We start from the raw sequence: 18,022 nt of genomic DNA, 5'->3' as shown, positions 1-18,022 counted from the left end.
TGATAGCAACATGGTCTTCATGCTGCAGTTTGTTTACATTGCAGTTTCTGTACATTTGTGCTCATAAATTTACTTACCCCCTTGCAGAAACTGCAAAATGTTAATATTTAAACAGGATCATTAATGTTGCATTTTGTTTTTTATTTAGTACTACTCAGAATACGCTATTTCACATAACAGATGTTTACATATAGTCCACAAAACACAATAATAATAGAATTTACACAAATTAACCAGTTCAAAAGTCTACATACCTTGGTTCTTAATACTGTATGTTGTTATCTGGATGATCAATAACTGTTTTTATGTGACAGTTTTTCATGAGTCCCTTGTTTGTCCTGAGCAGTTAAACTGCCCACAATTCTTCAGAAAAATCCTCCAGGTCCTGCACATTCTTTGCTTTTCCAACATCTCCTGCATATTTGACCCCTTACCAACAATGGTTATATGATGTTGAGATCCATCTTTTCACACTTAGGACAATTGAGGAACTTGTACACAACTATTACAAAAGGTGCAAACATTCACTGATGTTCAAGAAAGCAACACACAGATGTAAACTTTTGAACAGGATGATCGGTGTAAATTGTTATTATTTCATCTTCTGGGAAATATTTAAATTTACATTTATGGAATTTTGCCAGACACCCTTATCCAGAGCAACTTACATTTTACTCATTTATACACCTAAGCATTTGAGGGGTAAGGACCTTGCTCAAAGGCCCAGCAGTGGCAGCTTTGCAGTCTCACAACCTTCCAATGAGTAGTCCAACTTCTTATGGTGCATTCACACATACAGCAACTCGCAGCGACAATGCGACCGGAGACCATTCATTTTCAGTGAGAGCTGGCGACTTCTGGGGACATGAGAGACAGCGCCCATTGGCGACAAGATCTACTTCTTCTTCTGTATCGAAGTATTATTGAGCCGTTACTTTTGTATGGTGCCATTTGTTTCTTTGATATGCTAACAGTTACCAATAAGAAGAAACTCTTAAAGATAACTAATTTAGTTAGAAAAATTATTGGTATTCCCACCCCTAATTTAACATACTGTGTCATTTCATGTATGCTCCTGAAGGCACATAAAATTTTAAATGATCCAGACCACCAAATTTTATGAGTATTTAAACCCCCTTCCTTCTGGCCGCAGGTATAAACTACCCATGTGCCGAAAGGCCAACTTTGGTTGGAGATTTGTTCCTATAGCTATATGAGCATTAAACACATGGGTAATCAGCCATTGTGATGCCATCTTATGCTCTGGCATTTGTTTTATGATCCTGATGTTTTTTTTTGTTGTTGTTGTTTTTTTTTGTCTCCTTCTCCCCTCTATGCCTGTGATTGTTTTGATGGTTAATATGTATGGTGTTGTCGTGTTTATGTTTTCTATGCACCCACGGTGGAAACAAATTTTCTCTTTGAGGACAAATAAAATTATCTATTGATCTATCTAGATGTGGGCATGTCATGCGACTTTGAATGTTGAGAAAAGTTTAACTTTATACAAATTTGGAGTGACTTGGTGCAGCGACTCCCAATAGGAGTGAAGACAGTAGAGCGTTCGTTATCCGAAGCCACCCCTGCTCACTAGCAGAAGCCGCACCATTGTGGCAATAGGCACTTAGCTTAGCTTAGCTTAGGATATTAGATGGTTTAAAGCAAAAAAAAATAAAAATAATGAAACACACTCACTTTTTCTTGCAATCGAGCAAAATCCCAGTTTAGCTCCTATCTTGGGTGAAGTATCCGGCTTGTCGCTGTTTCGGCGCCCTGGAACGAGCAGCACCAAGCTGGACACTTCACCCAAGAAACATAGAGGCCAATGCCGAACAGCTGCGGTCCAGTTCTCAGTCATCATCGAACATATAGTGAATGACAACCAGATGGTGACGCTCACTTACTAAGATAGGAGCTACACCAGGATTTTGCTCGATTGCAACAAAATTGTGCGTTTCATTATTATTATTTTGCTTTAAACGCACTTAGGCCATAAGCTAAGCTAAGCTAATTGGTCCTTGCACTTTTGCCACAGATAGACGGCTGCAATGGCAAAGAGCACTGCTTCGCCTTCATCTCGTAGGATATGATGCATATGTACACTAGTGAATTTTATATAAGATCTCTCTCCCTCCAGAATGGTTCATTTTAGCAGGCAAAAAAATGGTTTGTTGTCAAAAGTGAAATTTTAGTTGCGCCACTCATGTTACTATGGCAACCAGTACTAGGAACGCCTACTGCCAACTTCATAGAATGGCAATTGGCAACTTGCAGTGATAAAATCGCTATATGTGTGAATGCACCTTTAACCACTGAGCTACCATTGACCATGTAAATGGAAACATGTAAATATCTTATGTAGCTTCTGAAGGGCAGTACTAAAAAAAAAAAAAGATCTTAACAAAGTAAGTTTGAATATATATATATATATATATATATATATATATATATATATATATATATATTGTTTTGTATAAATTCTTGACATATAGGCCATTTCAGTTCCAGGTTGCAACACTTACAAGTTAAAAGGGATGTCAATACTTATGCAAGGCACTATATTTAAGGAGTTTTGCCTTTATATTCAAGTATATCTATTTTTGATAAGCAAAATGGTAACACTGTCATTTCCCCTCTCTCTCTCTCTCTCTCTCTCATGCAGTTGTTCTCAAGGCGATGTCGTGACGCACACGGCCTGGCTGAACAGGTCCAGTATACTATACGCCGGCGAGGATAAGTGGTCTGTGGATCCCAGAGTCAGCCTCGTCACCCTGAACCGTGACGAATTCACCATTAAGATTGAGAACATAGACCTGAGTGACGAAGGACTATACGTGTGTGCCGTTCAGACCAGCAGCAAGCCCAGAACCACATCCGTCCATATCATCGTGCAAGGTGAGCTGGAGTTCCACCAGCATGTGTACTCTTCTTTACTGTAGAGTTCCTGTGTCTGGAGTTTGTGCAGAGTAATGCAGTGTTATTACATTATAGCCTTTTGTTAACAGCTTTCTCTAATATCTGGTACAAACACCTTGAACTCTAGGTATGATATTACATTTTTAATGAAGTGGATAATTATGCAATTAATGCTGATGGGCACAAAACCTTGGAGATTTAATTTTTTTCTCCACTCAATGGTTCTTATGTTAATGTGATTGATGGCAGTGTCATTGCAGTAGGCTGGTGCACTGAGTCGTGACAGCACAGCATTCAGGTACAGTGGAAATTTAGGAATCTGAACCACAGCAACCGAAAATGCTTCACAATATGGCACTTTTATTCAGGTTGATTCTATCAGTTGAACTGAATATTGCCTTTATTTTCTGGTGTGTGTTGCAGGCAATTGCAACATTTCTTATGTAAGTAAATTATCCATAATGGGGCATGCTATTATATAAAATAAGTCATGTGAAAGAAAGTAAGTAGTGTGTGAATAGTGTGACAACACTGACTCAAAGTCAAGTGATGTTACCACCCAAATGTTTTATTTCTATCACAGCAATTTCCCAATTATTATTATTTATTATTATTATTATTATTATTATTATTGTTATTATTATTATTATTATAACCGTCTAAAGTGGAACAAAACATGTTACAGTATTTCTGGTTATCACTTACCAGCAGCAATAAACAGTCATTCGCCTCTCTTTTTTCTCTCTTGAATTTAATAACACACAAAAAACTGCAGATTTGCAAAACTGCAAAGCCCTCTGTCTCAAAACCTTTGGGAGAACATAAGCAAAACACCTTCACCTCCAACTGTTAGAAAGCAGTGACACTGGAGACTCCTTCCATAAATGTTAAGTAAATGTCAACTTCCAGAAAGCTGCATCATATCAATAATTATATATTTTGATTTGCCTAATAAATATATATATATATTTATATTTCTTTATTATTAGGCATAGATTTGGGGGCATGGTGACTTAGTGGTTATCACGCTTTCCTCGCACCTACAGGGTTGCGGGTTTGAATACCCCCTCTCCCCTGTGTATATGGAGTTTACAATTTCTCTCCACACTTTGGGGGTTTCCTCCAGGTACTCCGGTTTCCTCCCCAGTCCCCAAGACATGTTTTGCAGACTGATTGGATATTGTCCGTAGTGTGTGATGGGTTTTCACATCATCCAGGGTGTCCCCCGCCTTGTGCCCCGGGTTCCCTGGGATAAGCTCAAGGCTCCTATGTGAGGATCCCTGTTAGGATAAGTGGTACAGAAAATTGTTGGATGGATCAATAGGCATAGATTGTGTGGAGCATCCACCAAATACGTGCTGTTGCCATGGAAACATTGAAAGATGCATTAATATACTGTAATACTTTCATTTGAATTACAGCTGGAAGTATTGTCAGGTATGAGAATACAATAGTAAACTAATAATAGTAAACTATTATTATGTTGTTGTTTTTCCTACCTGATGACACATAATGTGGGGTTTTCGTGTTCCACTTCCAAGTGAGCCATACCATACCCATGGCGAAACTGGTTACTGTTCTTCCTACCATCCAAGCTGACCTGGAGCATATAGGTTGAGCTAGAAGTAATGCAGAGCACTGATTGGTCAAACACAATAGTCACAGAATAACCCTAATGTCTTTGAATGTAGTATCCTTTGTTAGCTCCTATTGCAAATTTTGTCATACAATTTAATGTTTCAGATTGCTTTTTATTTATTTACCCACAGTTTTATTGTTACTGATATGTAGTTTGATTTCTTACACATCAAGTAAATGCTGCTAATGTTAAGTTAGGTGTTTGTTTACTAAAGCATTATGATATGATTTAATAAAATTGTTCACCCTACCTAGTGCCCTATATGCAACTATTTGTATTTTTGATGTATTTTAACATTGTCATATGAACACCTTTCAAAATATTAAAGTACTGGCTGGGTCACATGCTAGCATTAAAGCATGCTTGTCTCATGCTCAACTGTGTAAAACCCTGATGGATAAATTCAACTGGTTTCACTTCAAAAACATTTTATTTACATTTTGAATGGTATTTTAATTATTATGTCTGTCACTGGTCACCACCTGACAAACTCCTCCTTCTTTCACAGGAAGCGTTCTTTGCTAAGAACATTTATTTGCATATAAGTCTTCACTCCAACTGATGGGTTCTTGAAATATTCTCTATAAGTGCGAATGATCCTGGGCAGGGGTGTGTACCGGATTGGTTGCGCTCTGAAGATTCGATTAGCTCTGTTTCTCTCTCTCTCACATGAGCGGAACAGAGCCCTTTAGACTGCAGCAATTAGACCAGAACCAGATCAAAGACCGAAGAGCGGCACATATGAGCGGATGTAAGCTCTTTGTAGGGAGTCTTAAAGCAAAAGTTAAGTATTTCTCCCCTCCTGACCTTCTTAAATCCATTCCTGTCCTGAAGTTGCTCTGTATGTATAAAACTGTTAAAAGCTTAGGATGTAGAAATATATTGAGCAGAGATTTGGATTAAAACATTACGATGACAGATATCGGCTTGCTGACATTCAGGAGACAAAGAGCTGTAATTATGTTGCTTCTTCACTTCACTTGGAGTAAAGTTTTATTAGTGTAATTCTGGCCAAACAATAATTTCTACTTAACAGTAAAATTAGTCATTGGGAGGAAGGGGACCAAGGAGGTTGCACTTTGTAATGATTGCTCCTATGAACAATCCATCTAAACCGATCTCCCCAGTTACCTTGGTAACGTGGTGCCAGAATAGTGGCATGATTGAGAGAGCTGAGGGACGTGTGAGTGTTAAGGTCAGCTGATGCACAACTCCTGAACACAAACACACAGCACACATTCTCTAAAAGACTACTCACACTGCTATGGAAGTGCTTTAGCTGTCATTTGACAGATTGGGACATGAGAAGCTGGTGAGAGATTGTGCAAGAGAGATGAGAGAGAGTGAGGGAGAGAGACTTTCCAGCGTTTGCAAAATAAACAACACATTTCAATAGAAATCCAATTTGCTCTCCATATGTAAAGAGCCCCAAATGTGTACTTCTCATTTAGAGTGAGAAACGAGTTAGTAATGGCCCATATGAGGACAGATTATGCAAACACCGAGACGTCTTTGTGAATGACAGTTTATGCTGAAGACCGTGCATCCAAGCCGCGGCCAACACTGCAACTTCAGAAAGCAATTTTATATTATTTATATCGATTTGTTTTTCATGCATACAGCCCTAGGCAAATAAATCTAGAAAGCGTTTAGCCCACGTGCCTGGCCGATACAGACGGGCAGATGAAGCTAAGTTCATTAAGGTTTTAGACAGCATGAGAGTGAAGCTGTCAACTCTAGTATTTCTCTTCCTCATCCTCCCCCTCTTCATCGCCCCAGGGTGATTACCGTGTGTGCGCCGCTGTGTCTTTACTGCCTCTGGGCTCAGCATGCCTTACAGAGCATTTTCTCCAGCTTCCTCTTCTCAAAGCTGTTAAATACACTTTCTGTAGCATCACATCGTCAGTAAGTTGTTAAAGGTTGCACTAATAAGCTTGGGCAACATAGGTTTATTTATTATGGGCACAGTGTGAGGATAATACTGAAAATTTGAGTAATGTACTCAGTTCTATCTGAGCTCAAGATATCTGTGATGATAATGCCAGAAAAGTGAAGTGTCTCAAATGACATACTGTGCACTATGCACTATAGACTATACACTATGTACTTGAGTACGTAGTGCCTAATGTTCGTCTTCAATCAAACATAATTGATATGACCCCTTGCTGTGCAGTGCAACCACTGATACACCCCAAAAGTGTCTGTTTTCAACATTTTTGCTTTTAATTCATATCCACAATGTAGCAGTATCCTTGTTCTGTATGTCGACTTACATTCGTTCATTCATCTTCAGTAATAGTTTTATCAGGATCAGGGTCACAGTCGATCCAGAGCTTATCCTTGGAACATTGGGTGCAGTCCATCACAGGGCATCATGCACATGCGCACACACTCACACACACACACACACACACACACACACACACTCATGCAAAGCTAGGGGCAATGTATTGTAGCCATTCAAGCTATATGCCTGTCTTTGAGAGGTAGGAGGAAACCAGAAAGTTCATGTAGATATGGGAAAAACATGAAAAATAGAAACACTAGAAACACCAAGCTCAGGATTGAACCTTGGACCCTGCACCATCTGTGCATCTGCTTTTTAGCAACATGCCATTTGGTGGCACTGCCACATCCACTATGTAAGGCAGGCTGCAACCACCAAGTGCCAAAATGTCCAATATTATACAGTTCCTTTTCTGGTTGGTTTAGCACATTATCCTAGTATTAGCAGTACTCTTCATCTCACTGTGATTCCAAGTGTGAACACAGTGCTTGCACTATAAGTATGTGAAGTACGCCATTTGAGACACAACTTCTGTTTTTTGATGTTTACAAGCATGAAAGTCTGTAAATTTATATTACGAAGATGCATTATTCTCTAAAACAACTTACAAATGCATACAAATGACTACAATTTTTATGAGGATTCATTACTCGTTTTTCAGAGTGCATATTGAGCCTCTGTATTTCCTCATTCTTAACGTAACATATAAAGAATAACGGCTGACAACAGTTTTATGCATGATTTGAAGCGATATCTTCAGTTTCTGACAGAGGTGAGTTATTTAGCCTAACATGCAGCTCTGTCTCTGTCACTGCCTCTGTGTCTCTGTGCTGTAAAGGCTTCTTGACTGTGATAGATCTGAACTGAGTAGGTGACATAAATGGCAAGTGATGTACTATAGAAGGTGTATTTTAATTCAAGTTGAAGATCCTCACATTGTTGTGTGCCTCTGCGTATAAACGTGGGAGTGAACAGAGCTAAGATCATCTCTGTAGAAGCAGGTTGTATTTATGCCAAAACTAATCCACAGCAGTCCAAACAGCCGAGCGATGGAAGTGAAGGAACACCCCACAGGTCATGCAGCAGCCATATTCTGCACTCGGCACTTGATGATGCAGAGCAAGGTCAAAGCCGAACATATCCAGCGTGTCCTAATCTTCATGCAGGTTTTTAACAATTATTTTCAGCTTTGGTTATCATCTGCATGCCTGAGTGAAAAGCTGGAATTGCCTCAAGCCTCCTGACTTCTATGGCACCCTCAGCCAGACGTTTTATACGTGTACACTTTGCAATAATTTCAAACTGACGATTTTAAGGCCTCATGTATGTGTGGAAACTTCATTAACTTCCATCATAACCTTGTGAGGAGCCGAGCCATTGCGCTTAATTGCGCAGACTGCGGGTTGATCAGGAACATGGTGTAAATGCGACAAAAAATGTGATTTGGATTAAAATGATTCAGAATCTGAGGTTAATGAGCGTCAGTATAATCACTGCCTACAGAGCCTGCCTGCTGCTCCATGTGCTGTGTGGTTAGTGCCTGCATACATGCGCAGTGCTCCAAGACTCTAATGTTACTTAGATTGTAATGAAATATATTGTAACCATAGCAACAACTTTAGCATTGAAGTCTGCACCACACACATCACATGTGTAGAAAAAAGATCACCTGCTGTTCCAGGCTCACCCATGTGGGTGGTAAAGCAGTTCCTAGTCAGGAATAGAAGAAGACTTTATTTGTCACATATTACAGCATAGAATTCTTTTCTTCACATATCGCAGCTTGTTTGGAAATTGTGGTCAGAGCACAGGGTCAGTGATGATATAGCACCCTGGAAGCAGAGAGGGTTAAGGGCCTTGCTCAAGTTCTGGCTCAGGGTCGGCGCCAGGGCAGTCGGAACGAGGGGGCCTCGATGTGTCACTGGGGGGGCCTACCTCTCCTATCTCACTAAAATAATCATAATAAATTTAACGACTTAAGTGTTAATAAAGTACCATATATTTTCCTTATAATTGTGGATGCAGTGTGTTTGATCAGACTCCTGTCCTGGACCTTCCAGGGTAATTAAAGGTGGTGTCAGCTGGTTAATTTTGGGTTGTGAGTAGTGTAAAGAGAGGCTCACATTTCATATTACCTTAGCCAAGAATTATTACAACAATAATAATAATAATAATAATAATAATAATAATAATAATAATAATAATAACAATAAATACCACTTTACTAAACCTATTTTTAAGCAAAGATTAAGCGTGGCACACTATAAAAACCGTCACGTTATCGCTCGACGACGCTAAAGAGCAAGGCCCCTGCCCCCTCGTGGTACCAACACTGCTGGGGCTTTAACCCCCAAGCTTCTGATCAGTAGCCTAGGGCTTTAACCATTAAGCCACCACCACCCACAATATAGGTGAATAATATATCAGCATATGGATCAATAACTGAACATATGTGGCTGGAGTGGGGAAAAAGTCAATGTCTAAGTCTAAGATCTAAGTTAGTAGTTTCTTTATATACTGTTGTTGTTCTAGCTCAAAAATCTAAAGATAGAGCAGCCAGTGTGTATACAGTAAAATGCTGAAATGGAGTGTAAAATATTCAGATATTTAAGACAGTTAATATTAACTTGGATGGCCTTAAACCATAAAGTAGTTGGTGTAGCTTGGCGTTTCTAGTTTATGGCTTCTCAGACTTTTTGCAGTCAGAGAACCCTATGAAGAAGAATAAAAGAATCCACAGACCACCTCAGCCCAGACTTATTTATGAACTCCTTAAATATTAGGCTCATTATTCAAATATGCACGATAATATTCTTGTTCATTGGAGCTTTTTATTCTTGAATGTTCCACCAACAGACCAGGTTCAACTTGACAGCCATTCAATTCAAGTGACCAGCATGATAATTATAATAGCTCAGTAATAAATAAATATACTAGCTTTGATAGTGTTAGGTTGTAATTTCCACCAGTATATATATATATATTCTAGTTGGTAGGGAGAAAAAATCAAGACTGGAAGCTGTAATGATGTTTTAAATTTATTTAATATTTGACCTTTTCAAATATTTATTTATTAATGTCATTATTTATATCAGGTCATAGCTCTGATTTATAGAAGCTCTTGATGAGAAACTCTCTTGAGGCATATTAGAGCATGGTTTTGCTTGAATTTTTAACTAAGGCAAGGTAAAAAAAAATGTATTGGCATTAAAAGAGACATATTTTCATATAGTAAAGTATGTATGGTTTAGAGACATGTTCAGTTTCTAGTTAAATTGCTTTTTAGTACACCATTTTAATACAGTATAAAAAGTAATGGACCTGGAATGACTTTATACTAGCTATAACTCTGCTTGCTTTGTTTTTAAATATCACTGCCTAAAAGCCTCAAATCAGTTATTCTGAACTCGCCCCTTAGGAGGCTGTTAGGGACGGCAGCTATTTTTGTCTTTAACTTTTGAATATAAGTCACCTACAGGGCAGGATTACAGTCCAAACTATGGCAGGGAGAGTTTTTATCCTCCCTTACCACGGATTATGAGATATCTGCCATAAAACCTTCAGCCCCCTACCCCTTGTGCAGCTGCTGCAGGATGTTTTCTATAATGTCTTTCTCTATTTATTTTCTCTCCTTTTTTATTTCTTCTTAGAAGAAGATAGAAAAGAGAGAGTGTGACAGAATGTAGATGAAGTAAATACTCATGCCCTGATTAAAGCTTGTGTATGATAATCAACTCATGAAATAGGTCATCATTTGCATGTAAAATCATCTGACATTTCCTGGATGAAAACAATATTGCTGCAGCTGCATTAAATATTATAACTTTGTTTGTGGATGTTTTAATTGGGTTATGGATCACAGCAACACACAAACTGGATAAAGCCGTGAAGTGACTTTTGTAATACTGTGAATGGATGCCTCATGCAAAGTCAGTTCTGTATCATTTCCTGCTTTTAAGTGACACTGATTATTTGAAAGTGCAATTACCAAGCAAGCTGTTGAAACCAATGAATTATTGATTAATGTATAAATCTTGAAAAGTCTTTCATCAATGAAGCTAACAGCGTACCAGTCTCCTGTTTAGTGCCTATGTGATGAATTCAACAACAGTTTCATTTTTGCAAACTCATTCTTTAAGCTACCCTGCAGTGATTGGATAGAGGTATTAAACACTCTTTTTAATTTAGAGGTTGTCTCTTTAAGGACAAAATGGCTTTCATACAACTGACATTTAGGTGGGAGCTGTGCCAAGCTGAAAGGACAGAGAAGGTAGGATAAATATTCCACACAGAAATTTATGTCTGTACCAGATTCTGGTTTTGTTATGGTATTCAGGTGTAGTGCAAGACATATAAAGTGGAACATATTATTCATTAAGTGTGAGCGCAATCTTATAAGTTAAGCTTGTGCCTTTTTACTAGCCATAGACCTTCAGCTGTAAAAGAAGTCAGAATTTTTTGTGCAGTCCAGTTTGAATAAACTGGCAAGTAATTACACTTTCCATGAGGTATCTATTCATGAAAGTCAATATTAAATTTTACCAATAAAATATTTACAGATTTCATAGTGTTTTTTACAGTTGTAAGACCTTTGTGTGATTTAACAATGATCAGTGATGACTAGTAATAACACACACACACACACACACACACACACACACATACACACACACAATTACCGATCAACCACAACATGACCACTGACAGGTCAAGTGAATGACATTGATTATCTCACAATGGCACCTGTCATGGGGTGGGATGTAGGCAGCAAGTGAACAGTCAGTTCTTGAAGTCAGTATGTTGGAAGAAGAAAAAATGGGCAAGTTTAAGGATCTGAGTGACTTTGACAAGGGCCAAATTGTCATGGCTAGATAACTGGGTCAGAACATCTCCAAAACGGCAGGTCTTGTGGGCTGTTCCCGGCTTGGAATGGTTAGTACCTACCAAAAGTGGTCAAACAGCGGTATAACAGTGACAGGGTCAAGGCTCATTGATGTGCAAAGGGAGTGAAGGCTAGCCAGTCCAATTTGATCCCACAGAAGAGCTGATCTGCTGGACAAACAAGTGCGATCCATGGAGGCCCCACCTTGCAACTTTCAGGATTTAAAGTATCTTCTGCCAACGTCTTGGAGCCAGATACCACAACATACCTTCAGAGGTCTTGTGGAATTCATGCCTCGACAGGTCAGAGCTGTTTTGGTGGCACAAGGGAAACATACACAATATCAGGCAAATGGATTTAATATTATGGTCGATAGAGAGAGGGGGAGAGAGAGAGAGAGAGAGAGAGAGAGAGAGAGAGAGAGAGAGAGAGAGTGCAGTAAACAGTATATAGTATACTTTTTTGTTGTTGTTATGAAAGCTACTACTACTACTGCTACTACTATGACCTGTGGATTCTGGCTCTGACATTTCTTCCACCTCAGCTACATCACTCAAGTTCATAATATTTCTCAACTTGAGATGTGATTTTATTTTTCCCCACTCGTGACTTCCCCATGCACATGTCTAGGCTCAACCAAATTTTCTCTTATTCATAGATGTATTTGTGTTTTTCAGAACACATCTTTTCATACTGAATTATGTATTCATATTTGGTTAAATCCCTATACTATATTCTATACTATATAGTAGTATACTGTATAAATGTTCAGTACACTAAGATGTTTAATGCAAATACTAAATTATACTATATTTCCATAAGGGCATAATCACCTTTCAGATTTACTTATCACAATGTACCGTTTCAATCCTTCTGGAGTTTAATACATGCCATGTTGGATCTCAGACGGAAGGAACTGTTTGAGTGACAGCTGTGTTCCTCGATGTGACACCTGTCACAGTTAGAGAATGTGAAGCGCACACTTGTTTTTGGAACGGTTTCACTCTTTCCTTGCTGTCACCAGTTTGGAGTCCAGGAGATAGTATCACCTCAAATCTGAGACTAATGGCCTCCTGAGGAGAGAGTAACTGGGAAAGGTGCAGCTTTGTTGAACAAGGTTGTTCGTTACCGTCTCTGTTTGGTAATTGTGATTCATAGAACCACCTATAATCTGGTGTTTGCATTAGCAGCATCTCTACTCAAATCACAAAGAACTTAACTAATTCCTCATGGGCTACAGCTCTGTGAAGTGATTTTCCTGCTTTTACACTCCTAATTCAACAGATGGAAAATATGATCAGTATCAGAGAATGGAGTGAGACTTGATAAAGCAGGAAGTAGACTAAACTGTAAATCTCACCGGCAGTTTTGTAATCTAACACCTTGTGTATCTGCAGCACCCACTTAAATTTAGCCAAATTTAGCATTTGTAGGAAATTGTCCTTTGCGTAATTTAACTGTTTTTTTCATACCATAAACTTCAAGTCTTTTTAAACCAAAACACTGCACCGGAGCCCAATGGAGAAACGTTACCCATGTATGACAGTATGAAGTATCTGTCTATATCTCTGACTTTTCTATTTCCCTTCTCTCAAGTTATTTTTTCCCCTCATTTACCAAAGCCTAGGCAGTATTGTTCATTGGAGAGGCCTGTTTGAGAGATTGAGCTCACAGGTGTAGATTTTAAAGTCTGCTGCCTTTCACAGCTCTAACAGAAATCAATCACTCTGCCAAAGAGAACTCAGAGCTCCTCAGTCCTTACTTTAAAGATATGTATAGCAGCAAAGGGACTGTATGGGGATGTATATGCGAGAAAGCAAATGTGTGTGTGTATGCCAACAACAAAGGTGTGAAGGCATGAACGAAGAACTGGTGTTTCCTGGGGAAACCACAGAGGTGGGAGTGGGTTGGGCCAGATATGATTAGGTTATTACTATTAAGTCACATATGGTATTATTATGTTATTAAACCTTAGCATTTAGTCTCAAGTATTTGAGTTTAATACCATTGATTGTGTTCTTGAAGTAGTCTAATAAGTGCAAGAAATCCAATTTTGGCAATTATCTGGTTGTGTTTTCAAGTAATAACCTGATATCGGGAAAATTCTACGTCGGACAGTAATCAAATATCTCAAGTGATATTTGGATGGGATAAGATTTCCGAACATATGTTTTAAGTAATGTTGCTGGAGATGGGGATGAGAGTGTCTTCATGATGTACTCATGATACCTACAGGCACCTCATTTTAATACAAACTAATTGGTTTGACCTGTTGAACTTTTGGCTGCAAAAGTTGCGATTGATCAATAGTAGGTCACATGACCATAGCATGTATGTAGGCTAGACTGTATACAGTGGTGCTTGAAAGTTTATGTATAAGTTGGGTTTCCACAAGCAGTCGAATAGAATAGAACACTTCCTGGTGAATCTTTGTAAGGAAGAAGAATTACAAACTTTTTACCAACAGAATATAATTGAATCATGTATGTGCATTCTGTAAAAAAGGCAGGACTAAAATCCCAGAGATACTCAGGTGATATTTACATTATACCACCTCATATAAACCTAGTCCAATCCATATAAGGTGTAAAATATAAAAGTGCATTAGTTCCATTTTCAGTCAAACAGCTATGCAGTATTTATGCAGGTAAATATTAAAGTTGAATACTACAAATATATTACACTGTTTTTTACTGTCAAATATAAAATAATATAACACTATAACAATAATGATCTAAAAATATATTTAACAGAAAATCACACAAAGGTCTTCAACAGTAAAAATAGTATGAAATCTGTAAATATTCTTTGTAATGTGGTGTAACTGGTGTATTTAAAAGTAGCTTCTGGGACTACTTTAAGTATGCAGTACTAAGAATGAAGCAACTATAGAACCAGTATACAACTAGTAAATTAGATGTTTAACACGCTTTCTGTTTCTGTTTAGTGCTCCGAAATCCATATCTGTGTCTGCATTTGGATTTAAACTCAAAGTGGACATTTCCTAAACTGGAGAAAGTTATTTATTTTTATTTTTTTGAATGAATCCTACCACAATAAAAGCCTCAAGAGGTAGAAATGCCAGCAGCAACACCATGATCTGTGAATTCTGGCTCTGACAGTTCCTCAACCTAAGCTACATGACCCAAATTCATATTTGGTCTCAACTTTTACAATTCAAGACATGTTTAATGCAAGTATGCAGTTTAAATTTTTGGTTTTGTTTATACCACCTCCTCATATAAAACTATTCTATTCCATGTAGGACTTTAGTAATATTGCTGCTACGGCACAGTGGTAATCAGTCATACCAAATAAAATAGCCTTTAAGCAATTACAGTGACCAGAAAAAAAAATACGCTGTGCATGAATGAAGTTGACTCACTACTTCCTGTTGCCATGGCCCACAATTCTACTATGGCAAAAACACCAGTTTGAGATACTTGCCAAAATGTGAGATAAGTTAATTTCATGTTGCATTTAAATTATATTTACACTAGTTAAAAAGACTATTCCTTTAGTGAATTCAGAGCAGTTTGATAAAGGCACTAATAATTTAACACATTTTCCTGAAGAAACTGTATGTCAGACTCTCATAACGACACTAGACACCCAAAGTGATCACAATAAGTCATCTTTGATATCATAATGATAAAAGTTTATGGACCTTTTGGCATCTTCCAACAGTACAGACTCAGATTAGTTTGTTTTATAATGCAAAAAATAATTTTTGGATTTCTTCAACAAAGAATGTCAAAGAATTCATTCCACTGTAAAGTTTGAATTATTGATTTGGTTCACCGTAGCTGTACTACCTATAGACATCCCTACAAGTGCCTAATGAGTCAGGTTAAAGGAAATTAGTCATCCAAACTACTCAAGAAAGAGTAAAAATAAAAATAAAAAATAGTATCTCGAGAAAATATATTCTGTGAAAAAAAATTATATCTTAGCAACTGAAAATATCTTAAATATGTGCAAATATATAAAATATTTCTTATTATGATATTATTGTAAATCAAGTATAAGATTATTCAAGATTATTTTATTTACTCATAACAAGCTTAACATTTTCTTATACTATTGGCAGACAGATTTTCCTTCTTTCAAGAGATAAATGCTTAAAATTAGGAAAAAAATCTTGAATAATCTTATATTTGTTTTACTGTAATCTCATAATAAGAAATATTAGATAAATTTGCCAGTATTTAAGATATTTTCATTTAATAAGATGGGAAATTTTGCACTGTATATACTGTAGCTTCGCTATACTGTATGCTAATATTTGGTTTAGTGTGTGTTTATAATAGGAAATACAATGTATTCAAGATATTTAAAATTTCCAGAATTGAAATTCACTTGACTCATATGTGCAGATGTAGAAACAAATGTTTGTAATGATCAGATTATTAGTGTGCAATTAATTTAATTATTTTAAAAGATAGATAGTATGTCCATGGCTGGGAGCCAAAAGAGCTTTCCTCTCAGTGTGGTACGCTGACCTGTGATGCAACATGAGTGGCAGTTAGAAAATATACAATTGGCTGGATTTCAGAGGACACACATGTTAGTCTTCACCCTGGTTATTGGGGGAAATTGGCAGATGTCCAAATTGATTATAAATGGCAGGAAATGCACACACACACACACACACACACACACACACACACACACACACATATATATATATATATATATATATATATATATATATATATATATATATATATATATATACAGTGAGGGGAAAAAAGTATTTGATCCCCTGCTGATTTTGTACGTTTGCCCACTGACAAAGAAATGATCATTCTATAATTTTAATGGTACATTTATTTGAACAGTGAGAGACAGAATAACAACAAAAAAAATCCAGAAAAACGCATGTCAAAAATGTTATAAATTGATTTGCATTTTAATGAGGGAAATATGTATTTGATCCCTCTGCAAAACATGACTTAGTACTTGGTGGCAAAACCCTTGTTGGCAATCACAGAGGTCAGACGTTTCTTGTAGTTGGCCACCAGGTTTGCACACATCTCAGGAGGGATTTTGTCCCACTCCTCTTTGCAGATCTTCTCCAAGTCATTAAGGTTTCGAGGCTGACGTTTAGCAACTCGAACCTTCAGCTGCCTCCACAGATTTTCTATGGGATTAAGGTCTGGAGACTGGCTAGGCCACTGCAGGACCTTAATGTGCTTCTACTTGAGCCACTCCTTTGTTGCCTTGGCCGTGTGTTTTGGGTCATTGTCATGCTGGAATACCCATCCACGACCCATTTTCAATGCCCTGGCTGAGGGAAGGAGGTTCTCACCCAAGATTTGACGGTACATGGCCACGTCCATCGTCCCTTTGATGCGGTGAAGTTGTCCTATCCCCTTAGCAGAAAAACACCCCCAAAGCATAATGTTTCCACCTCCATGTTTGACAGTGGGGATGGTGTTCTTGGCGTCATAGGCAGCATTCCTACTCCTCCAAACACGGCGAGTTGAGTTGATGCCACAGAGCTCCATTTTGGTCTCATCTGACCACAACACTTTCACCCAGTTGTCCTCTGAATCATTCAGATGTTCATTGGCAAACTTCAGATAGGCATGTATATGTGCTTTCTTGAGCAGGGGGAATTTGCGGGCGCTGCAGGATTTCAGTCCTTCACGGCGTAGTGTGTTACCAATTGTTTTCTTGGTGACTATGGTCCCAGCTGCCTTGAGATCATTGACAAGATCCTCCCGTGTAGTTCTGGGCTGATTCCTCACTGTTCTCATGATCATTGCAACTCCACGAGGTAAGATCTTGCATGGAGCCCCAGGCTGAGGGAGATTGACAGTTCTTTTGTGTTTCTTCCATTTGAGAATAATCGCACCAACTGTTGTCACCTTCTCACCAAGCTGCTTGGCAATGGTCTTGTAGCCCATTCCAGACTTGTGTAGGTCTACAATCTTGTCCCTGACATCCTTGGAGAGCTCTTTGGTCTTGGCCATGGTGGAGAGTTTGGAATCTGATTGATTGATTGCTTCTGTGGACAGGTGTCTTTTATTCAGGTAACAAGCTGAGATTAGGAGCACTCCCTTTAAGAGTGTGCTCATAATCTCAGCTCGTTACCTGTATAAAAGACACCTGGGAGCCAGAAATCTTTCTGATTGAGAGGGGGTCAAATACTTATTTCCCTCATTAAAATGCAAATCAATTTATAACATTTTTGACATGCGTTTTTCTGGATTTTCTTGTTGTTATTCTGTCTCTCACTGTTCAAATAAATCTACCATTAGAATTATTGACTGATCATTTCTTTGTCAGTGGG

The 18,022-nt window shown here is 38.1% G+C and overlaps 1 protein-coding gene across 5 annotated transcripts in view; it reads left to right on the top strand.

The window, feature by feature from the left end:
• ntm (neurotrimin) overlaps positions 1–18,022 on the top strand; it is a 469,318-nt gene that overhangs the window by 378,929 nt on the left and 72,367 nt on the right. For all 5 annotated transcript variants that reach the window (XM_017489927.3, XM_017489926.3, XM_017489930.3 and 2 more), the window contains one exon: positions 2,663–2,895. In XM_017489927.3, coding sequence (XP_017345416.1) covers positions 2,663–2,895 — 233 coding nt within the window. The remainder of the gene's footprint in view (positions 1–2,662; positions 2,896–18,022) is intronic.

The sequence above is a fragment of the Ictalurus punctatus genome, chromosome 16 (genome assembly GCF_001660625.3).
Source record: "Ictalurus punctatus breed USDA103 chromosome 16, Coco_2.0, whole genome shotgun sequence".
Classification (NCBI taxonomy): domain Eukaryota; kingdom Metazoa; phylum Chordata; class Actinopteri; order Siluriformes; family Ictaluridae; genus Ictalurus; species Ictalurus punctatus.
Note: the sequence above shows the minus strand (reverse complement) of the source record. Positions and strands in the feature narration are given on the sequence as shown.